Raw genomic sequence first — 25,674 nt, 5'->3', positions numbered from 1 at the left:
CGACCTTGAAATATGCAGAAAACCTATTTAACCTTGCCAGATCTGAAATTTCGATTTTCAATTCTGACCGAAAATTTTTCCTTACTATACATCAGGATAAAATTTGCGAGAATTTTTTTTTTGTCGTATCTCGTTCAAATTGGGTTTATAAATCAATGTTGTCATGCTGATTCCGATTCTGCAAAAAATTTTCAAATCGTAAGGCATTTGATCTTTGCAAGAGGCAGAATTTATTAACCTCCTTGTTAGGCATCGAATTGAAAGAGCCATAGCGTTAAAAATAATTTTTTTCTGATAAAGGAGATCGGAATCAGCGACTTGAAATATTCAGAAAACATATGTACATAACTTTTCCAGATCTAGAATTTTGGTTTTCAATTCTGTAGTTTCATCATTATATAATGTTATCTAGTTTCTTATGGTGGATGTGAAAAGAAACGCTCGAACTAGTTAATATCCACCTGAAAATACTACTCCTCTTGGAAGTGATTCAAACGCGAAGAAGAGAAAAACTAACCAGTTAGTGGAAAAAGAAATTTATTAGTTTTTCAGAGAAATCATCTCATGTAAAGCCGGACTGTCACATTCATTCCCTTTAGTATAAAATATATAGGTCCATTCTTGGAATCAAACGTACTCAGATATCGATTCTTGGCAAACCATTAAAACCAAATTCTATTGGGCACTTCGCAAAGAAAATTATGAGCGTTGTGTAATCAAAGTGTACCAGGACAGGTTATATTAGTGCATGTGATAACATTTAAGTTTTTTTTCGGTAGTTCTAGAATACGTTATTTCAATCGAGGATGGGTCAAACAAGATATTTCTTAGATGCCAAAAAAAAAGATACATGTCCTACACAGTAAAAAGTTTACTACTCATTGAAAATGCTAAAGCAGTAATTAACTTATTAGCAAATTCAAAATGTGGTTGAACAAGAATAGATAAAAAAAAGAGAAGTTTGATATAAGGACGTCGAAGACGTTGTTTTTACTTCAAATGTATCTTGCAAAATTTCGTGGTATCGTATAATTAGAAATTTTGCAAAAATTATTTTTTTGGGATGCAAGCAGCGTAGACGACTCCGCTATTTGGATGGATGGCCGCTCTGGTTATGAATTTGAATACTTTCTTTCCTCATTTTTCACCTAACATATTAATGCACGACTTTTCGATCAATGGAATTCATTGAAATACTGTAGTAAGAAATATTTTTCATAGAACCATTATTATTTTCGAAGGAAAATTCAACACAGTTATCTAAAACAATATTTCAGTACAGATGAAAAATGATAGGAAGAATAGAAAACGATACTGAATTTTCCTAGTTTGATAGAGATCACGGAAAGAAAAAAAATGTTAAGAATCATCTCCTGCAAAACTATAAAGTTTGAATATGATGGTCGTTCAGTTGTACATTTCATTGCTCGTGTAACGAATTTGTAACATGAAAATGAAATTACGCCTCGAATAAAGTGGATAATTGCAGTTTTTTAAAGACAATATAAACACGAATTTGTGGCGTAAGTATTCCAAGGAACTGCTATGATTCAATTGAAAAATTAAATTAATTCAGGGGAAAATTCCCGCGCTCCTTCAGGAACTCCTATATGATTCATCCAATGTTTTGAAATGGTAATTATGTGATTGTATATTATTACGTTGAAGCAAGAACTGTTTCCGAAGTATAGAACGAGTCCGAGTAGCAATACGATTATAGATCGATTCCCCTTATTGGTAAAATAAAAAAAATTTAGAGTAGGGAATATTATTAGAAAAGACGATATGAATTTTACACGAAGGCTTATTTTCTTCCGAATAATTCTAATTAACCCAAATTCAACTATTCCAAATGGAAATTGAAAAGAAAATATTGAGACCCAAAATTGAAATTTCAATTACTGAATAACCAGTTGAGCTAGGCAGTATTTTAAGGCAAGCCATTTTCCGAAATAAATCTAATCGAAATATAAATTGGAGAAGTAGTGCTATCGATTGAACGATATTCCTGGAGGTGCTTGAATTTTTCTTGAAACTTATCATGGGTTTTCCCCAACCTTCGAAACACAAGGAATAAAAGTGAGAAATTGTTTGTAGGAAATGCTTCTGCGTTAAATGATTTACACAATCTGTCAAAAACAGTGTTATTAGAGCGAATAGCATAAACCCTTTATATAAACCATTTTTCATCTTGTTATTATAAATGTTTCCCTGTGTTTCAGATATTTGGAGTCGAAATCCATATCAAGAAAAAAAAATAGTTCGTGTTCAGTTTAACTAGTCATTGAAGTTCATTTTTTCTAAAAATGTACTTCTGGCAGCGAAAACGTAAAAAATTGAAAGCTTTCGTGGTTTCACAAAACGACAAGTAATCTGTTCAGTCATTTTCGCGAAATCTTTCCACTGTTAATCGATAAACCGAGATATAAAAATGGAGCACCAACTAACAACGACTTCACCACAAATTCGAAGGATGGAAATTGAGGAATAATAAACAAAAAATAATTTTCAGCGTTTCGAGTCTCAAAATATGTCAGGAGCTGTGTTGATACTGAGAAAAGTAAAGGCATTTTCTACAATTTCTTGTGTTTTTCCTGTGTTTCAGTTGCTGGGAGTGAAACTTGACTTGACTTGAACACGAGAGTTGAAAATTGAGATGTGAAACAGTGAAACAATTATTGATGTCCAAAGTATATAATGCCTTTTTGTTAATAACGTAATGGAAGTGTTAATATGTATTATTCACAAATTACATAAAATTCAAAAAAGTAAAATGACTCAATGTGTACAAAGTTATCAACATATTTTCGAAATATCGTTTCAATCCGGAAAAAATCTATTTGCCACGAAAACGCAGCTCGCAATGCCCCAAGAGGAGATAACATTGGTTAAAAAAAATATCCAGAAACAATTAAGGGTGATGTGTGGAATTCGCAAAGACTTTTCAGTTCACGAGATGCAGAATGACAAGGAATAATTCAGCGATCCCACGAAATCCCACATTGAACGGGAGACACGCACAGGCTAGTTTTTTCTTCTAATGAGCATTAGGGTAATAAATGAAAAGTTTGAAGAAATTATCGATCAGAATTTGGATTCGTCATCCCGCCTACGTGTTGAACCTAACAAACTGGCTCCAAGAATTTCCCACCCCACGGTTGCAGCAAAGGGTTCCGAGTTGTGGATTCCTAAAAGTGGGTCTCCTCTAGGTCGGTATAAAAGTGTGCACGAGGACCGTGTGGCGAGTTGAAATGTTGAAACCGAGCACGCCGCGTCCGTAAACTTGTCGAGCCGCGACAGCGCAAAGATCGGCGACTGAGCGCTGACAGAATACTCCGAGAGTGCACAAAACCACGTTGTTTTCGTTCTGTTTTTGTTGGCCGTACCTGGACCGGAGCATCCGTTCACTGATGCCCGCTGCATCACCTGGCTATGGGCTATCAGTTTCTTCTTGAGCCAGCCGCTTGGACGTTTTTTCTGTGTCTCCTCCAGACCTTCTCCTCGGGGTCTGGCAACTTCTTGCAGGACCTAGGCTTGGGAGCGCTTCCCGATATTGCCAAGGTACCCCATTTCTTCTAACCTAGCACTTCTCCGAACTTTCATCCCATTCATCATCTAACCCAAATTTCACAGGTTGGTTTATTATTTCCGAAAAACTCCCCCTATTCATCCCTGATGCTCAGCGAGTTATGAAGCCGCGACCTGTTAATAGCGTTGAAGATGCAGTGGATATTGAAAAGTCTTCAACGAGTCTGGTTGAAATACGATCTGAATTATATTTTTTCAAATCATTCCCGAGCTTCCGACCTTTTAAATCCTGGGAGGATCGTTGTCATATTATATAGACTCGATTTTTGTATGAGATTTGATTGAAATATATCCAGTACATAGTTTTTTTCAGGACGTGGTGTTGATTGAAAAATTTCAAGTATATCAAGATATTCTAATTTCTTCCCAATGTGAAACCCTAACAAATCTGTGAATTTTTTTATAAAAAACTCTCCTTCCTCTATTTTAACTGATTTAATTTATCATATGTAGAAGGATTATGTTTCTTGAAACAAAATTCATTCATAGAAAAGAACACTGAAATTTTCCACCCATTCGAAAAGGCTGTCCTGAATTTTTTTCAGGGTGGTAAATTGTGGAATGAATCATGAGCGACAAACCGAAAATGAAGGAAGCACGATTTTACGAGTTCTCGAGCTATTTCGATTCACGTATCATAACATCATAAAAATTTTCGTTTACAAATTCAATGAATAGCACAAATTCCATCGTCTTTTACTCCAACGTAAAAAATTCTTTTTTTCTATCATTTGCAGATAAATATCGAGTGGCTAACCTTTTTCTCATTCGATCAAAGCATACTTGACATTCACCAATGATTTATCGGTAAGGAATTCAGATATTTATAATTTCTGTGACAACTCTTTCGATATGAGCAGAGATGGGTGGAATTCAATTTTGACGCGCTTTTCGTTGGATAATCCGCTAGGTATACTTAAAAATATCCATAACATAAAAAATTCAATGAAGTCAATGGGAAAGTTAACTCCTTAAATGAGCTCAAATGCCCAAACCACTCCTTAGGGAAAAGGAAAAACTGGTACAACTTTGAACGATTCCAAACTTCATTTGGGAAATTTATTATTTGATCGTTTTCAAAATTCAAATTCAGACAAAAATGTACTCTGACTAAAGTTGGACCTGAAATGCTTTGGACCTATGTCTTTGATATCTTCTCAAAAAAAAAATTGTGATGTGAAAGGACTTTTTTTGATCAATTATCATAACCTACTATTAAAATCAATTCGATAAAAATTATTAATGCAATTTGATCTTACGCTTCCGCTCACGAATGATGAAGAAACTCAACCCCCATTTGAACGAGTTCGACCGCCTTTTTCATTAGATTTTCACGACTTTTCATATCCACGAATAGAATTGTCTTTTTATCTCGCTTTCCATTGAAAAGGCAATAAAAGTTACAACGAAGCATGGTGAATCGATTATGCTGACTCGAGAGTATCGAAACAATAATTATCAGTTACCAATTTGTATAGTGTAAGGTTAGGAGGAGTCACATAAATGCTTCAGGAGAAACAAACACGGATGCGTGTGATTAATAAAAAATAATAGCGGCAAAAATTAAGAACAACGTTTACGCTTACCTGAAAATGATTGATGATCGTCTCAGGATTATTTTCGTTCATTCCAATTCATATCCGTGCGAGAGAGAGATAGTCTAGCCTCTAGGACGTCTCTGAATCTGTGAGGAGAAATTGAGAGGTATTGTTATTAGCCGTCATTGAACCTTTTACTTTAATTAACTTATAAAAACTGCCATATCAAGTCTAAATTTTAATATCAGTTCCGGTACAAGGTGGGATTTCCCCTCTAGAATAGAAAAACCCAACCTCATCTGAGCGGAACGTAGAAATTCCAATAGTACCAGGCCAGATTTTTATCTAAAACAATCAGTGATTCATTCGAGAAGGACACAAAATGATTCAAATTATGTAATTCCATCGGATCAATAGGTATTTCACTCATGACATGTGGAATTCCTTCCGATAATTTTTCTCTATTCTTGTAACTCCACAAGGTATTCTTTCAATAAATAACTTCCGCATTCTTTCGGTTACATTATTGAAGAATGAAACACTGCGCATTTTACACGATGAGTTATCACTTCAGAAGTTTCTTATTCGGACATTTCTGTTCCATACGTCACTCTACCCCAAATTATATAAAATTTTATGACCGAGAACTAACACAAGTATAATAAATACCATTTTCGCAGATTCATACTTTCATTTCATTAGTTGAAATTTATTTACTTTAACCTCAGTGTAAAGAAACTAGGAGGATCGTTGATTGACCAGATTCTTTCGAGATTTTAAAAATGCCCCAAAGCATACAGAAGAACCCGTATTATTCAGGGATATTGTAGTTTCGAACAACTAATTTTCAACTGTAATTGGTCAATCAATAAGTCTTCCATTTAAGCTTTTTACCTCTGAAAAAGCGTTAATTGGCAGTCACGCACTGAGTATATCCAATTATTCTCATGAATATTGATACAAAATTCTGGAGGTTGTTACATCTATCTATATTAGGAAACACATGAACTGTTTAGCTTCGTTGAAAAAATCCACAACTACACGACTGAAAATCGAACCATAATAACTCAATTCTTCACCAAAATCATCTTCACAATGGGTGTTCAGGTATCCCACTGTTGCCAGTTAAAGATCGCTTTGAATGTGTCGCCCATAAATCGTGCCATTATGTTTTATCTACAGCATGAGTTACGGAAGATTGTATTCTTTTTTCAATGAAACCAGAACATTTTCAATGCATCTTATTTCATCCCTAGATTCATGTATATCATTCAAGGTCCATAATTGATTGAAATATATCTCCATACGTTGACGTGGATGCTCAAGTATGCAGTTTAATCCCGACAAACGCACGCATATTTCTTTAATGAGTGTCAAATTTGAAAAGTGACTATAGAAATTTTTGGATCATCTAGGCTTATTTATGTTATCCATATAATCTGCTAACAATCTAGTCTCATAATTGACTGGAAGTCACTCTAAACGCGGATTTACTTGTGAAAATGCAAATCTTGTCAATTGTAAACATATCTCTTTAATGAGCATCAAATTTGACGAGATACTATTCATTACACCTGAAGGCTGCTGACATTGTCTAATTTTTCTAAAGAAAGAACATCAGTGGTAACTAGCTGATAAATAAATTCAAAGGCTAATGAAAATTATACACTGCTAATGGGATAAAAGATCAGAAGCATGAAAAATAGTAGAGAAATAAGCAATCTTTTAGCAACAGCTTGAATTACGACTGAATCAGTTGTAAAAAAAATATCTCGCGATGTCGTACCAAATTTTACCGAATTACCTCTGGTGGTTTCTGAAAAAAAGCCCAAATTGATCATTTTCTTTCGTAATTCACGTGTCTCAAAATGCCAACAACAGAAATTTGAGGCTCATCATTGGAAATAATCAGGAACAGATCGAAGACGATGAAACATCTACAGCATTTTATCAGATCTGCAGTTATTCGGCCTTTTTTTAGTTAACGCCCTTTGAACGTCTGCCGTCTCAAAATAAAACGAGTATATGGCCCCAATAATATTCGGTCGAGCGAGATTTGAATACATTAGCGTAACTCAAAGCCGGCAGGAATCGAAATATCCTGGGCCTTATGTTTACAACACCTGTTGATTCATTGTTTTATTTTCGTAGATCAACGTGAGCCAAGATGAGTATAAGCAGATGATGGAAGTTTACCTATCTACACGTCGATCGTCACCCAGTAACAATCATGTCCCGCACCTTGTAACACTTGATGTAGGTATGTACGTAAATCTTTCTACAACTATTTAATGTCGCATTAAATTTTGAGCGTAGTCGTAAGTTCCTTCCGGATGCTGACGATCAGAACTGCGGAAGCCGAACGCGTAATTTCGCCAAGATTCGCTATACAGGGCGACTCGTTCAATTTTTCTAAAATTATTCACTTAATACCAAATGTTTGGTAGGGTAGCAGATCAGTTAGCATGAAAATTTAAACTTGTTGTTTTATCGCGGTGAAAAGTGACTTTTGATTCGAAAAATTTTAATAAAAAAACGTTTATATCCACGAGAGAAATCCACTCACAAAATTTAGGTAAAATTGAAGGACTTACCCTGTACAACCACACAAAAAATACTCTGCATCCAGGCAAAAATAGTCCTACATCTTGAGCGTTCCCTGCAAATGTAAAAGAGACAGAAATTATTAGATGAACTTGCAGATAAGACGAGAAATTTTATTCTCGATTTTATTATCTTGAGTCCAAGTGATATAGGGCAGATTCGGCTTTTTAAATCGGATACGAATATACCGTATGGTTCATTAGAAGCGCGGACATCTATCTAACCACCTTTGGTCACCAAGACTGCAGCCGTTGGGTGAAGTGTGCGCCAACCCTAAGCCCATAATGCGATACTTTCCGTTGTTGGCCAAGTTCGAATTGGCAGAAATTCCAACTGTGCGACACGACGGCATGCGTTCAGAGCCGATCGATTTTCTGATGAGCAAAGAATTCCTGGACAAACTTTTCCTTATTCGATATTGATTGCCAAAAGGTCATTAGCCTCGGAAGTAAACGAAGCCCATCTGACATACGATGGATAATTTGCACTTTACACTAAGTTTTAGACTTGACCATTTACGTTTCTACAGAGTGAGTAAGAAGTACCGCACGAAGTACATACACATTCGGTAGGTATTTAGTATTTTACGGAAAAATGCTCAAACAGGTCAATTCTAATTTCAAATACAAGCAAGGGGGGCTGAGCTGAGCAACAAAATTCATAATGCCCATACATTTCCAACATACAAATTTAAAAAAAATATTTCAGAACGTCTGGAAATGTGATGTTTCGATTTGTCTCAATTTCTTGCAATACACCAATTTTTACATCCGGTAAAATTTAAGATTCCGCGAATATTCTTCGTAATAAGTAACACCCAATGGGTAGGTTGTTGGGTAGGTCTGGGTAGATCTAATTCCAAGGTCCATCAGACTGGAAAATTATGAAATCCGATTCGAAACTTAAGATTCGAACAGAAAACTTGTCAGTTAATACAACATTTTCTCTTTTACTCTATTTACTCATTCTATCAAAGGACAATTACCTGTTATTCGATATTGCACTGCAATAATATACACTGTCTGGTATTAAAATATAGGTTTTCGAACACGCTGAATCTATTGCGAGCAATTACGAGAGCCTATTTCCCTCCGTTTAGATTTTAATCTTGGAAATGGCATTTTTCAAAAATTGCGAATTCCAATCTGCGATATCTCCTGTTACATTCGTCTGATCCAATTGGGATTTCCGGTTATATAATCAGCGTTGCCTAAGCTTCCACCCAAGCACAAAAACTCGATTTCGAAAATCTCGATTTTTTGGGTCAAAAATGAGCAAGGGGTAAGACCCCCCTAAAATGACTTATTTGCTACCCTGTCTGAAAAACAGGATGTTCTATGACTGTCCTCGGATATGGAGTGCATTAAATTTGTTCTGAAGATTCTGTAAAACCAAACCGTTGATGATTCAATAGAGAATTGCACGCCAGAGAGCTCTTCGAAATCAACTCGAAAATGAAAAGTGGAAAAACAAAAAAAAATATTTTCTCCTAAACAGTGTCAGATATTGGAAAGTTCGGTATGAAAATATAGGTTTTCGACCACGCTGAATCTATTGCAAGCAATTTCGAAAGCCTATCTCCGTTCGTTTAGATTTTCATCTTGGAAATGGCATTTTTCGAAAATTGCAATTTTCAATCTGCGATATCTCCTGTTATATTCGTCTGATCCAATTGGGATTTCCGGTTATATAATCAGCCTTGCCTAGGCTTCCACCCTTACATAAAAACTCGATTTCGAAAATCTCGATTTTTTGGGTCAAAAATGAGCAAGGGGTAAGACCCCCCTAAAATGACCTATTTGCTACACTGTCTAAAAAACAGGATGTTCTATGAGTGTCCTCGGATATGGATTGCATACAATTTGTTCTGAAGACTCTAGAAAACCAAACAGTTGATGATTCAATAGAGAATTGCACTCCAGAGAGCTCTTCGAAGTCAACTCGAAAATGAAAAGTGGAAAAACAAAAAAAATTATTTTCTCCCGAACTGAGCCGGATATTTTAAATTTTGGTATGAAAATATAGGTTTTCGAACGCGATGAATCTATTGCGAGTAATTTCGAAAGCCTATATCCCTTCGTTTAGATTTTCATCTCAGAAATGGCGTTTTTCATAAATGGCGAATTTCACTTAAGAATTCGTCAAGACCGAACGGTCGTGCCTATATGTATGAAATTCTCAGATTTATTACCAGAAGAGTTGCCCTTCCATAATATGTATCATATTTAGATCTACGGTAATTAACCTGGAAGAAAAACTACTCGAAAGCTGACTTTCGAAAAATTCCCAAAAAGTTGAGTCCAGTTAAAACTTCCTCAAGACCTAACGGTTGCGTCGAAATGGATGAACTTCCCAGATTTATTACAAGAAGAGTTACTCTTTCAGAATATGTTTCACGTTCAGATCTACGATAATTCCTGAAAGTTAAACGACTCGAAATATATGAGCTTCGAAAAATTCCCAAAAAGTTTCTTTATTTTTTTGTATTTACAATATTCAAGTGATGTTTGATTGTAATACGAAGTATTTCTCATCTTGATATTTATTAATTTTGATTAGTTAAGTGAAAAAGCACTAGAATAATTCCGAATCAATGTGTATAAATCTTCATCCGATTTCTCAGGGGTACATTCAGAAAACAATCTACACAAGAGTTACAAAATGTCTAATTCTTATTTATTGCCCCACTTTATGGACATTCCACATCGACAGAACTCCCACGATGTTTCAGACCATCCACTAATACAACATTATTCGAAATCACCCGAGTGGTTTCTGAGAATACCTAGCATAATATATGAAACGAACAAATAGAATCAAGATCTTTTGTCATCGTTGACTATGCGTACTTACTAGTTGACACGTTCAACGCTGAAGTATGTTTTTCATATGCAGAATAGTCCACGTCTAGTATGTGTAATTTTAATGGAACCGAATGTCTGGCACTACTTGTTATACAGGGCGCCCCAACCAGACCACCCCACACTTCGCTACTTGTCACGCACTCGAAAATTACAGAATACGCCCAAAATTACCTCACTTACTTATCTAATTTTAAAAATCACAAAGTTACATTTTTAAAATACTCTGTTCTTAAGTATAATTGAAAGAGGTGGTGATCTACAGAGCATTCGTTTCAAACTGATATGTTAGTTTACGAATATTGCATTATGTAAACCAATGATGACTCGTTCTTATCAGGCCAAGTTTTTTTTTGGAAGTGAGTGCAACCAGATTATGTTGTTTTCATGAAAATGAGAACTCTTCACTTGGGTATCCAACAGACGAAAAATGCAGGGCATACCATTTGAAAAACTTGACTTTTGGGCGTTTTTCACCTATGGAGTGATCCAAAATACTTGAAAACTCTTCGGGATTTTGATGGAAATTGAGATACGATATCTTGTTGAAACCAGCATAACCATGATGTTTTGAAATTAAAAAACCATTAGATTTTTATTTGAATTAAAACTAACGGTGGCATATAGAACATTCATAGAAGCGAAAAATCCTACATAAAAGGCGATAATTGAACTTTTGCATCATATAACTATGAATTATTTCGCTAGAGCTAGACGCTGGCAACCAGATGAATACCTCGAACCGGTAGATGGAATTTTCTTCGTTTTGTTACTTCCAATCATTCCCCTCACGACAAACATTTAGTATTACAAATATTGCGTATTGTTGAGTCGCAATGAACGAGGTCAACATCAAATGGTGTGAAGCGGTCTATAGTTTATTATCTCATTAAGTTCAGGTCTTTAAGTATTGTTTGAAATTTCCATATTCCACATAACCGGACCATTGACAGCTCATGATCGAAGCATTGTTACAATTGACAGAATGAAATGGGTGTCTGAATGCCTTTGAACTTTGCAACAATTCAATAAGTTTGATTTATCTCATTATTCCTGATAATGGAACACCCCGTATTATGCAACAATTTTGATGAAGAAAAATGAAAAATTTTGACCGAAAAATCACTAAGAGTATTCGAAAAACTACTGCCTTTACTGACCTCCGCTCGGTAAAAAAGAAACCTTCCAACAGACGGAAAAAACTTCGGAAAATTTGCAGCAACGTTACCAGGAATTCGGCAATAATGTGTTCTCTATCCGATATTGATTAGATCGGCCTAGTATTCTTGGTTTGTTATGTTCCATCAGTTGAGGGGGATAGTTTCCTAGAAATCCTTGCGTAACAGCTGAATCATTAATTCCCCAAAACGATATAGTCTTCTAGGAACTTCCTGCCCTTTCCGATGAAATATTTTTTTCGTGGAAAACTAATAACACTAATCACTTCATAATCACGATTCCAACGTTGGAAAAGGGCTTGACCGGAACTGCCACACTTGTTTGAACGCTAACAGATATATGTCCCCTAAATGGTCTCCATCATTAAGTGTTTTATCAATTGAATTAATTACGTGAAATTCAGTTCGCACCGAGCCTATTGGAAAATGGCACATTTTTTATTTCAATTACGATTCCTATAAATGTTTTTGAGCTGCTGGATAGGAGTGATTAGCACATAAGGTCCATCCATTCAAAAATTCAGAAAACTCAAAAATCTATTCGAAAATTTTTCAAATAACTAAACTAGTTTTTGATTTTGGCCAATGGATCATCTCCTGAAATCTCTTGCAGTAGTTCTTTAACACGATGTATGAAAAAAATGGAAGAGTGTGTTGAAAATGAAGCGGATTTTCCATTGTTTATGATATATCTAGGGGTGGTTCACTTCCGCTTGTTTCTGTATAAACAGAGTAACATACGGACAACGAGGTACCTACTTGAGTTCCTATTGGTGTAATTTAAAAAATCCTGTTGTTTAAACTCTGATACAAACACACTCATACCATATGGTAACCCTTTCAATATCTGAACGATGTTGAAAAGGTATGGTTGATCAAGTGACATAGTTCATTATTCAAATTATTCATCGATCTGGGACAATATCACAAACACTTACTGGCACAACCCTTTTTACGTTGGTATTGTGGTCCTTATTATAAGATGAAAATATTCCTAGGGCACCAAGCATCTGTGTTTCTTTTCCAAAACATATTCAAGAATATTTCCACGTACAAATGGCTCAAAAATTTCGAAAAAATGAAGAATATAGGTTGTCACAGACAATTCAAAAAAATTCAAATGGATCTCCTAAAATACCCCTTCAAATTTCAAACTTAAGATCCTAATATTGCTTTGAATTTGTTTGTGATATTCAGAATCACGTATGCAGTGAATGAAAATACTGTACCGATATTTCAAAGTCAACTTTGACAGACAGTCTCGAAATCGACAAACACGAAATTAACAGGTGAACCAAAGTTATTTTAAGATAGTCGAGATTGAATATCTCGATGATCGAAACATTTTAAATTCGTCAGTACTATATCGGGAGGTAGGAATTTTCTAATTCCGCATGATAATAATATACCATCGTTGAAAAGCTGTCATGTATAACCTTCTGTAATAGCACATAACAGTACGATGGAATAGATCTATCACAGTGGAATGTTGGTGTTATTAAGGAAAAATAGTACTATTGCGTTGAAACCGCAAGATAAATTATAGTATTTGATCATGATGTACAGAAGAACAATTACAGAAATACCACGCAAACGAAATACAGAAAAAAAAAATCTCTGACGATGGGAAATTTCATCAAAATGATACAATCTATTTAAAATCATATACGAGGATTTCCCAATATTCCAACATTCTTCCAGTAGAACTTTTCGTGCATAGAAACAAGATGCTGAATTGATGCTTATACTATTATAACACACTTTCAATGGTGTGGCAGAGGTCGGAATTTAGGATTAATGATGCTTTAATTGAACCGTGGATAAAAAAGGGAACTGGGTTTTATCACATACATATAGCAGCTATAATCAATTGACTATACTCGCAGGTTATGGAGAGATTGTTTCAAATGAGTAAAGGAGTCCATTGTTTACTACTTCATACTATTCGCACGTTGACATATTTTATTGACCTATAGACTTTGCCTGAAGATCTAACTAATGATTTTCAGAATTCAATCGTTAATATACTGTTTTTGATACAACTCACTTAAATGTTCGTACAGGCTGAATACATGTTGATATAACGCTTACCGTAAATGGTTATCTTGATTGGAACTGTACGTACAAGAATTATTTCTGGTTAATGAAGTAGCATTCACTTTTTACTGCCCGTTGAATTGACGAATTATAAGGTATCCATCAGTAAAATGTCAAATGGTACTGTTGGATATCATTTTTAGAAGAAATATGTATTTTCAATTCAACTCCTGTGATCTGGAGCCAAGATGACAGAGAAAGAATTATTTTATACGTTTTTTAAAACGTGAAATTTGAGTTTTGTTCATCAATACGAATAATGGAACTCTTGGAATCTCATTTAGCCCAGAGATAGAAATTTGATCATCGGTGGAATACAAATCGCTTATATTTCTGGACATGCAGACATGTTCTGGAGATAAGTAGATGAGATTTAGTACTCTTATCGCGTGACATCCAACAATGGTTCTTCTAGCGAATCATATTTAAAATTTTCGGTTTCTATTGAGCTTTTTTCTCTATAAAATGAGAAGAAGCTCTTCACCTTGGTCCTGTTGACAATAACGGAAGGATGCCATCAATAACGAGATGCCAGTTTTCAGTAATAATCTAGACAATATACCGAATTAATGAGGAATCGAATTTCTGCGTAGGACGTGTCAGATTTCAGCAACGACTAGGCCATCATTAATATTGACATTTGAAAAAATTTATTATACGACTCCAAGGTAGATTATTGAAGCAGAATAAAGCAATATCTTCCACATATGGTTTTCAGTTGGGCAACGCTTAATGGATTATTTCATAGTTTGTTTTCATCCCGAACTTATTTTAACTTCGTGAGCTTTTTGGTTGAGAGTTACAGATCTAATCAATTAATATTTCTAGGCTAATCTCACTTGGCGCTGAATGCGTAACAAGCCTTGAAACCGTCTAACATTACATCCTAAAGAAATTATGTACCGAATGTTCGAATTACGAGAGAAACATGTCGATATTATAGGAACCATATAATTCCGCATTCCCCAGCTGCCTAATAAATATATCGAAATTAATGTAGATATTAAAATGCCTTATTAAATAGGTCGTTTGTAAAATGATTCAATATTATGTTGAGAATTCAAATTGTTTAGTTTTTTGCGTAATAGTCTGGCAGATGACCAAAAAAATTAATGGACATATATACTTCTGGCAGGGCTCCCATTCTTCCGAAAATTTATCATTATTTCGATATATACTGATTGATATGGAACAAGGAGATCCTGTCCTAATGACTCTTTTAAGTCAAATATACAGTGTGCCCCAATTCAAAAAACATTTTCGATCCATAGTCACAAAAAGTATTGATATGTCATCCAAAGGTCGTTAAATGAAGTTGAACCATTCATTACTGTAACTGCAAAATATTGTGAGGTGACCTTCACGTCAAACAAAATACTTTAATATCTATAATTTTGATCCATTTCGAGAAAGAAAAGCCAGTAATGTATGAAATGTATGTTAATTTTTTCAAATTCTTTATGAATCGCAAATCTTTCGTACAAAAATGGTTTCGACAAAGCACGTGGTACAAAACAGTTAAAGGGGGACATTTATAATCACTCTGTACACATAATGCGTAAAATTACTCAAGGATTCGAGCCAGGTTTCTTGTAAACAACAATAAAAAGCATATCAAATGAATTTTATAACTTCTCATTTTTTCTGTCACTTTGTATAGATTTCTGCGAATTGCCTCTCAGGTTCCACTAGTTCCTGAGCATCTGTAATAAATCAATCTACACCACGTATTTCAGCTAGCAATAAGACGCTCAATCTTTTTCATCCAATGACCACCCAAAACCCCGTTCTAAATATAGGGATTCGCAATCAAGAATAAAAACTATTTTCGTATATCGTCCTCTATCTTTATCCTATTCAAATTTACGCGAACGTTTAAAAATGGAACATGATTGCCCCCCCGCTGACACTGCCGAAGTTCAAATTGAACGATTTGTGTACATACCAACCACCTACTTATCTGACCAGGTTCACCACATTCATTTTGCGTTAAGAATCGATCGGAATGCAAACAGTGCATCTTCTAGAACATCTGTGCGTATTATTCACGTGGCAGTGGGAAAGCACAAGAAAAGGTACACCTACCACGAGATTTCAATGAGATTTTGTTTACGGTTCACGAATCGATCTGTATTTAGTTTGATGTAGGAAGTGTGGGCGATTTCACTATTTTTATTTCGTGAATTATTATGTTTTCGATATGTGGAAATCGCTGGAATAGCTACCTTTGACTCAGTCAACACCGACGATCTAACCTCACTCAGCTTCACCATGTTTTGCAAAGTAGAAAAACTTGGCGTCAACTTTCCTCTCGAGGGTACACTCAACTGACTGATGGATCTCCATCTCCACAACCCCTAGATTGTAGATTTTTAATCACACTGCGACCTTAAGGTCTATTGTGCACCCCATTAGAGCTGTTTTCGCCACTACGTAGTCTACAGCCTGCCCTCCAGTTCTAGAGTCATAGACTCCAGTATCTACAGGTTTTTTGTCCGGCTAGCAATGGCAAGGCAATCAAGGCATTCTGTGATCAGTTGCTCTGGAGTTTTGTCCTCCCCACAGAACCTGATACACATTAGGTGCATCTTGAGGCGGCAATGCTTTGTAAGGAGTCCAGTAAGGAGGTGTAACCTTGCTAAGATCCAGATACTTCTTAGATCTTGCAATATTACAATTTCTAAGAAACTTTCTGGAACTATCCAACCCAGGAAGATTCTGCCACTTCTGCCAGCGTTTCTCTTCTGGTTTTTCCTTTTCCAGAAACTATTTTTTATAGGTTTAATATACTATATTATATAAAAATTTGTGCGCCTTTCCTGGCAACCCCTGAGAAGAAGTTTCCACCTCTCACGTACCATGGATGAAAAAACAGTGGCAGGAGTCACCTTATTATGAAGTTGAATGAGTTCTACACATATCATGACGGATGCCTACAGCATCAGATGAACTTGAATTGGCATAGTCGTTTCCACCCTTAGAAAAAAACTGCAAACTGTTTATAATTGACGGAATATGGAGAAAAATAACAGTATGTTCGTCCAATCAATCACCGAGTTACATCGATTTCTTCATCGTTAATTCCCTCATTAACCTTTCAACTCGTTATCCTCTAATCTGCTACTTTTATGTTTGCCCGAAGACTTCGCGCTGATTGGATTCTCCAATTCACACAGATTGTTTATGGCATTTCATTAAGTAGCGAACATTTGACTAGAAGGACTTTCCGAGAAATAGCTGGAGGAATCCTGGCATCAATTCGAACAACTCCCGGAACAGTGGCGCCTCAAAGGTGCACGCGTACAGATGCGGCACTATATAGCGGGATACATGTAAAACACCAATTAGTCGGTATATTTTTGGCCCAGATATTTCGAACTGCTCGCAACTCCACAAAAAATATATATATATTCGCGTAGAAATATATTTCCCATGACTACACGTACTTCCTGTTGCGAGAACTGAAAACATCCTGATTCCCCTTGAACCAACGGAAGAGAGGATGATCTCGACCGTTTTGGCAGATTTTCGTTCAGATGTGAAAGAATGCTGCCATTCATTCACCTCCCCGTTCGTAGATGCGACTTTAAGGAATCAAGACCATCAGAAATAGTAGAAATATTTCGAATAATTCTTCAGCACACATTTAGACCATACAACACCATCGTATATCTTTTGAGATTGGCAGTTAAAGTTGAATCTACATGAAAACACTTCTCCATCCAAGTAGAAAACGTTGAAGATTCCACAGAACTATTTTCTGAATCCCTAAACAATTCCAAATTGGAATTGGGATAAAGAATAGATAGAAATATTCCAACCTGCATTCTCTAATCAAAAATTTGCATAACTGAAAATCTGAACGAGCAAATAGGAACAAATAACGAGCTTTTAAAAATGAATTATGTAACCAGTTACAGTGGGTGGAGTGTTTGGTTTATTCCTACGATTAAACATAAATCTTTCATAGAACTTCAGAACGCTGGAGAGAATGGATTCCACGATACCACCACCTTTCGTTTAAACGCCAATCAAGAGGAAAAACTGTTCAGCCATTTCTTGACCCTCGGTAAAACCATCGGCTCGAATCTGAGGCCTGTAATTATATCCGTGTGGAACATTGTAATAATTGAATGCTTTTCAGCGAAGTGCATTTCGAAATTGTCGTTTTCCAAGAACGAAAGGGAGAACCGTTGAAAATTAACAATATTGCCTCGGTCCTAAGGCCTGCCCAAAAAACTGGTCGATTTGTGTCGGCGAAATTTCAAGTTCTTTCACAAAGGCACCATCCGACAGAGTGGTTGACTAGGTGCACAGACGTGCTTGCGTCTCTCAGATGGAAATGAGAGAGACTGGATTATTATACTAGAGCCTTCGTTGAATTTTTCCACTGAAGAAACTTATTTACATGGTTTTCACTAGAATGAGTTTTCCACCAATGCACGTCTTTGGCTATCACAATAGCTCCTTTAGGTAAGTGAAGGTAATACTGAATTACCACCTGAAAAAGCCATTGTCATAGTTCTTTAGAGACTTTTGAAATGTGTAAGCAACGTGATAATAAAAATACGAATGAATTCTCAGTCTCAGACCCTTAAAAAATACTGGATTGATCTCAAGCCAGGAAGCAGAAAATATTAGAGTGTCTTCGTGACCAGAAGAGGTTGAATCAGTTTCGAGGATTTCAGGAATATATTATCCTCCGGTCTTCATTCATACAGCATAAACAATAACAGATATAAAATGAATCCTCATTCGTTCGTTGACCGAAATACATCTCAATATAGACACGATTCGGAAACAGGCATACCTTGTTCCGAAAAGTCGTTAAGAAAACACCCGTGGAAGTATATATCTGCGGTCGATCATCGAGAAAAATCTCCGATATTTCCCCTCACAAAAATGCCAGGAATGTTTTTCCACGCAGGTATGAATCACATCGAGATCAACTGTCATCAGTTATTGATCAATCCCGCTTTGAAAAATCTTCGTAAATAAATTTCGAACGTTAACATAGTTTACAAATGTATCAAACTCTCAGAACATGTGCTTTGCGAACCACGTTTGATTAATTACATTCTTCCACCTAGAAGATTGAAATAGATCCCAAACATTTAGGTAAACACGACCATACTTATACAGGAATCCAAATTAATTTATAATATGTTAAGTTGCTCCCGATTTTTCACATATCTCGGGGTGGTCAAGTATTTCAGGAATGCTTTTTGATGCAAAATGATTCAGATTGTTTACTTTTTTTTGAAAATCCAAAAGAAATTTTCACCTTCGTGTTAGATGGAAAATGATTGGTTAAATCGACTTAATCGACGAGGTAACCAAATATCGCCAAATAACTGTGACTTTTTGAATTAGATAGGTACGAGGATCTTTTGATATCTAGTTAGTCTAGACCAGTTCCATGCATAAAAAAATATTGCGTTACCATAGCAACGAACAATAACTCATTAGAAGTGCGAGTGTGAAGTTTGAGGTCAAAAAAGTAAACCAGAGTTACGCAATAAATTAAAAGAAAGAAGATGTCCACCGAAATTGTGAAAATCGAAAAATTGGAGTATCGAGCCATCATCAAGTACCTGTATTTAAAAGGGTTAAGAGGTAAGCAGATTTACGAAGATATGCTTAATACCCTTGGTGATCAATGTCCTTCATATGCGACCGTGAAAAATTGGACTGCAAGCTTCAAAAGAGGTAAATTTTCCATTGAAGATGATGACCGATTGGGAAGGCCAGTTTCTGTGTCAGTCCCCGAAAATATCGATGCAGTTCATGACATGATTTTATCAGACCGTCGAATTAGGCTAAAACGGATATCTGAAGGACTGAATATTTCAAACGAAGGCGTTCGTCATATAGTTCACGTCAATTTGTACATGGGAAAAATTGCTGCAAAATGGATCCCCAAATGTTTGAATGTTGACCAAAAGCGTGCAAGGGTAGATGCATCGCGTTCGATCTGTGCTCGATTTGACGACAATGTAGACTTCTTTAACCGAATTGTTACTATGGATGAGACTTGGGTACATTTCTACGATCCAGAAACAAAGCAACAATCGATGGAATGGCGACACTCTGGTTCTCCAAGTTTCGTGTCCAAAAATCTGCTGGAAAAGTTCTTGCTTCAGTTTTTTGGGATTGCCATGAAGTAATCATGATCGATTTTTTGGATTAGGGTAGAACAATAACCGGAGATTACTATTCGACATTACTGACCACTCTACGGGAAAAAATTGAAGAGAAAAAACGCGGAAAGCTATCCAAAGGTGTTCTATTTTTGCAGGACAATGCCCCTGCACACAAATCTCATGTTGCTATGCAAAATTCGTGATTCAGGGTTTGAATTACTATTTTTTTTCCGATTCAACTCTACTAAATCTCCATACCAACGCAAAATACCGCACGAATTTAATGCATCTAAACCAGTTCCGATGATATACCTTCAGAACCCATGATTATGTTCGATTTCGTCCGAGACTAATCAATTTCTCCTTTCAGGTCATCACTTCCGGGACACTTCTAGAAGAAATATGATCGATCTACGAGCCAACAACCTCCCCGGCGAGCTGGAAGTAGACAGTGGCGAATTGAAGCTGCTGATCGACCCCGTATCGCCCTCAGATCCTGACGTCGTCCACGTCCGACTGTACGAAACGTTCGGTCCCAAACAGAGACAGTTCATAGACGAGAAAAAGTTATACCTATCGCGCAATCAGACGAAATGGTGCGAATTCGATCTGACCGATTCTGCGCAATGGTGGCTTAACGATAAGATCAACTCCAAACTGGAGCTGGTATGTTCGAACTGTAAGGGTGGTGCATTGAGTGTGCGCGAGGCCTTCGTGAACGCTTTAGTTTTCCGGGAAGCCGTCAGAATGAAGAGGTCCGTGTCGCCGTTCGATCAGACCCGTCGAACAGACTGTAGATATACGGGCGGCGGCAGCCACAGGATGAAGTGTTGTAGACATAATATGACCGTTACGTTCAAAGACTTGAGATTTCCAGAGATGGCGTCCATCGTCCAGCCAAAATCGTACGAGGCTGGTTATTGTCAGGGAAGATGCCCACCGAATTATAACTACGCAACAAACCATTCCCGAATACAAACTCTGGTCCATCAGATGGATAAAAAAGTTGCCAAGCAGATGAGTCGAAGGGCCATTCCTAAGGCTTGCTGTTCGCCCTCCAAACTGGCCCCTCTGGAGATCATCAGAGTGGACCCTTACAACACCTCCAAGCTGATCGTGGAAAAATGGGAGAATATGCAAGTGACAGAATGTGCTTGTTCGTAGCTTCTGTTGAAGACATCCTAATACGGGTTGAATTTAGATTCTATTAAGTTATATATGTTCTGTTTTACTGTGATATTATACTGTAGGTTCATCTGTTAACGATTTATATTTTTTGTATTCAGATTTTAATGTAAATATCGAAGCTTCACCAAAGTTAAATTATAACGTGTGATTTGATTCAATGTTGATAGGAACTCAACAGATTATACTTAAACGTGCGTTCCAAGTATTAGAGGATCAAAATGTTTTAGCTTCATTATTTCCAAAATATCCCCTTAAGAATGTTGAACCTCATTAGAAAGGGATCAAAATACTTCAGAGTAGTCGAATCCACAAAAACCTTCAGCTCAACTTAAAATTCCACTAAATCAATCAAAGTGGAATTGACTAAAATTGGCTATTTCGAAAAATCAGACATTTTTTCAAGGGAAATTCCTGTCGTTTCAGGACCATCTAATAATTCGGGGGTATGGTAAATTGGAAGTAATGGAGTAAAATATTTGAAAAGAGCATTTTAATTTAGGATCGATTCAGACCTCATTCATTGTGAAATGTTTCGAAACTTTGAAAACAGAAATAATCGAATAATGTTGAAGAAATTCCTCAGATTAATTTTACCGAAAGCAGTTCAAGAAGAAATGAACGATATCTTTTGCAGAAAATGTTTGAACGCAAATTAAAAAACACTCAGTTTACCTCGAATTGTGAGAAGACTTTTTGAAATTTTGATAATACATTTTTTAATTTTTGATATGTTTTCCTATTCTCTGATCGGCTCTGGATTTTAAATGGTGCATAATTAGCGAATGAATGAATCATCAGGATAACTATCAACATTATTACGTTATTTCAGGTAGTTGCATATCAAAAATTGCGGACTCACTTTGAGATGAATGAAAATATCATAAAGTAGTCATAATATAGCAAATTTCTAATTGAATTTTTGTGTACGAGAATAAGCAAAATTGTCAATCACATGAAAGTGTAGGTAATTTCAGGACAAATACACTAACTCATATTGTTATTGTTAAATTGTTCGAATAACCATCATTGTGTACTTTTAACGCAAGATTTGTGGGAGTATTAATCTATCTCCTCTATTTTCTCTTGGTGGTAGGATATTGAAAAGGTCGGCTAATAAATTTTAGAATTGACAAAATTTTTCAGACGCATTTAAACTTTTTAAAAATTTATAGGAAATACGATTAACATAATGAAATAAATTTAGAGAATATCGAAAATCGTTGGTGTTTAAAATAACGCGCTCTTGAAACAAAATTTTTGAATATACAAATAACCCTTCCATCAATGGCAGATTCACTCTCAAAGGCAGAAAATATAGCTCGTAAAATTCATTAAATGAGCAGCTAATTGCTAGTTTGGCGTCAACGTGTCGATTAGTGAAAACCCCCTTCTTTGGCGGCCTAAGTCAAGGTGAAATTTTCTCAACATTCCAATTTCAATTTATACCTCTGAAGATGTGTAGCAATAAACCTTTTCGGCTCCCATCACTCAGATCTATTTTTGTTCCCCCGTACGCATGTGTATTTTTGATCTGGTCACATGTTCCGTTTTTGAATGGTACGTCATTCACGTGGGTTAGGAATCCATAGGAAACTTTATATGTAAACAAACAAAGGGCCACTTCGGCAAAAAAACGCTGACAGAATTAAACGCATGACTAAAAACTGGAATTTTCAGTTTTCGATCACGAGGTTCGACATTTAACGTGTCCCCCCTCAAAGGCAGCCCTGTATCTTCCCAAATACATATCGCCCAAAACAGCTGAAGCTATTCAATGTTAAGCTAGCATTCGAAATAGGAGAATTTGTAAATTCTATTTATACTAATAGAGAGTCATTTTTATGCATGGTACTGATTTATTTATATTTTATAATGCAGAGATCGAATAAAAAGATTGAAATACCGAACACTTGTTTTCTTGAACGATTATACTCATACATGCATCAGTTAATTTTGTGGAGAAAGAAGAAATCATTTCGATTTTGAAGAAGTGAAATGCAAATTTGAGTCCCAAGTGGATTGTGTCAAAAACTTCAAGCCCTATTAATTAATTAATACTGTATAATGCATCTGATGCTATAATTTTTCCACACTATACTAAGTGACTCTGAAAACAGGCCACCCAGTACCCAGAATTTACAACAATTTTTTTTATATAAATGTGTCTAAAGAGGTAAGTATTTGTTCAAAGTTTCAGAATAATTAAACTGAAGAAAAGATGACATAAAGATATTTCACATGACATGTTTGAGAAAGATGGAAAATTGGCACAATTCAGGAATTTCGCTTGAAATCTAATGGATTTCAAGAAGATAAATATGTTCGCATCTTTACGTGTTCACTGTATAACATAAAATAAGAAATAAATCATCACCGTATACAGAATGTGCTCATAGGCTTATTCAATAAAAAAAGAGTTATATTGAATTGCCTCTCTGAGCATGTTATTGGTCAACGATCAGATATTAAGTCGTAGTTCAATAAAAACTGTTAAAAAAAGTGGTAAAGGGCCACATACACGCTCGTACTCATCCAACCAATTTTTCTCTGTTGTCGGACCGCATATTATAAGCACTCGAATATGAAATTACTTTCGAACATCACTGGAGAAACTATCCGTGATATGTCGAAATTCCAGATGATGATTAGCATTAATCACCATGAATTTGCATAAATGATGTCGCATTTTGCAAACCGCGGTGCTATGCGGAATTCTTCAGGTAAGTATAGGACTTCATGAGTGATTCGCATCTTCTTTACGCCCGCAGCTATCTTTCGGTTATAATTGTTTCTAGAAACGTAAGGCTGCGTTCACGGAACTACATTTCGATCATCGTCCACTCCGGTAAAAACCGGAAATGTCTCATGGGATAGGTAGTTAACCTATTATAATCGGTTATATAATATTTTCATCTTGATCGAGAATGTCGTTATGATTTTGTATCCGACTTTCAAAAGACGCCCGTGTGAATCAGGTGAACATTTTTATAGAGAAATTCGCCGACAAAGGATTGACACGAATGTACTTTCGATACAATGTGGTAGAACTCAGGACACCTCTCCGAAAAAATATGTAATATGAATAGTAATATTAGTAATCTATTTATGGCATGAGGGTTATATATAACTTTCTTTAGATTTGAAGAACAACACAGTATAGTCAAGAATAGATTATAATATCAACATCCGCAGGATCACAAAAAAGAAGAATGAGAAACTCAGTGTGCAGAAACATTTTGAGCTGAAAATTGACTCGACTTGACTTAATTCTGAGTTATACTTCATATATATTTTTGAGTTCAACAGGTAGAAGACTTAATCCATTTTGAAGGCAACAGGCAACTTAGAACCAATTGACAAGACTAAGATTACATTAATTAATCATTCTACAGCATAATCTTGCCTAGAGAGGCTTCCAGACAAAAACAAAAATTAAAAATTAATATTTTTATATTCTGTAGCCAGGAGCAGTTATCTGTATTAGTACAAGAGTTACCGTCGCATTTTACTAGAAATTTCATACCACAAAGATTTCATTTTGGTGACTACAAAAGTAGTTAGAAAAAAAATCCTTTTAGATCGATTTCATGCGTGTCAAAATTCATATACTTTCAGAAGAATTGGCCTACAGTAGCGCAGTAATAGGAGACCATATAAAGTCTTAAAGAATACTTCTTCACAAAAATAACTGAAGGTTGACATTATCATCATGCACGCTTTCAAAAGAGCCATTCAGTTGACGAAAAATCGAGTTGATGAACTCATTTCTCCTAGCTGTAACACTTCTAAAGTCACTGAGTATACCTTCATTCTTGGACTGAGTATCTTTCTGTCCAAGATGGCGAGTATTAAGAAGAATAATTATTGCTGACGTTGATACATATTTGTGTAGCACGAACATATTAAAAAGGGTTGAGACGTTGTTATATGGAGATATTCTTACCATACTTGTTGAGCTGATAAAGAATCAAGCGATTGTCAGATACCAGTATGGGAACGCAAGAGCAGAATGACATCAGATAATTCATCTTCAAGATAACTGAGCTTTCTGTTTCGTGTCAACGCAGGGTGGCCTTATATTGGATAAAAGGAATTGCAAAAGAAAGATACAGGCTGTTGAAAAACTTTAAAAAAAATATTATTTTTGGTTCTATTTCACAAACTGTTTTATGGAATGAAATGAATTTCGGAATATAGTTTTTCATTTATTTTATAAATCTTTTTCGAACACAAGATATCACCAACGTCTTTCAGTTTTCTCATTATGACCATTACGTACCATGAAAATTTCAAAAATTCAAAGAACCCAACTCTTGAAACTAAGTTGGACGATGGGTATCTAATGAATATTTGAACGTTTTGTAAAATAAAAGTATTCCTCATATTTTCTCGTATAATGCGCTGTTTTCGAGTGATTTGAAATTCGAAAAATTGGGTATTTTGATAGAAAACAACTCTTTTTAAAAGATCTACAGAT

General features: G+C 35.8%; 1 protein-coding gene across 2 annotated transcripts; it reads left to right on the top strand.

The window, feature by feature from the left end:
* The first annotated feature begins 910 nt into the window (after positions 1-910).
* On the top strand, positions 911-21,351 carry LOC123321349 (bone morphogenetic protein 7-like). 2 transcript variants are annotated; one of them, XM_044908852.1, is made up of 3 exons: positions 911-3,561; positions 7,278-7,386; positions 20,380-21,351. In XM_044908852.1, the coding sequence occupies exons 1-3, from the start codon at positions 3,433-3,435 to the stop codon at positions 21,171-21,173; spliced, it is 1,032 nt and encodes a 343-aa protein (XP_044764787.1). In that variant the 5' UTR covers positions 911-3,432; the 3' UTR covers positions 21,174-21,351. The 2 variants fall into 2 exon arrangements, with proteins under 2 accessions (XP_044764787.1, XP_044764788.1); XM_044908853.1 differs by lacking the exons at positions 911-3,561; positions 7,278-7,386 and adding an exon at positions 15,839-15,941.
* Positions 21,352-25,674: the final 4,323 nt, after the last annotated feature.

The sequence above is a fragment of the Coccinella septempunctata genome, chromosome X (genome assembly GCF_907165205.1).
Source record: "Coccinella septempunctata chromosome X, icCocSept1.1, whole genome shotgun sequence".
In the NCBI taxonomy this organism is placed as follows: domain Eukaryota; kingdom Metazoa; phylum Arthropoda; class Insecta; order Coleoptera; family Coccinellidae; genus Coccinella; species Coccinella septempunctata.
The sequence above is the reverse complement of the archived record's forward strand: the minus strand, read 5'-3'. Positions and strand labels throughout refer to the sequence as shown.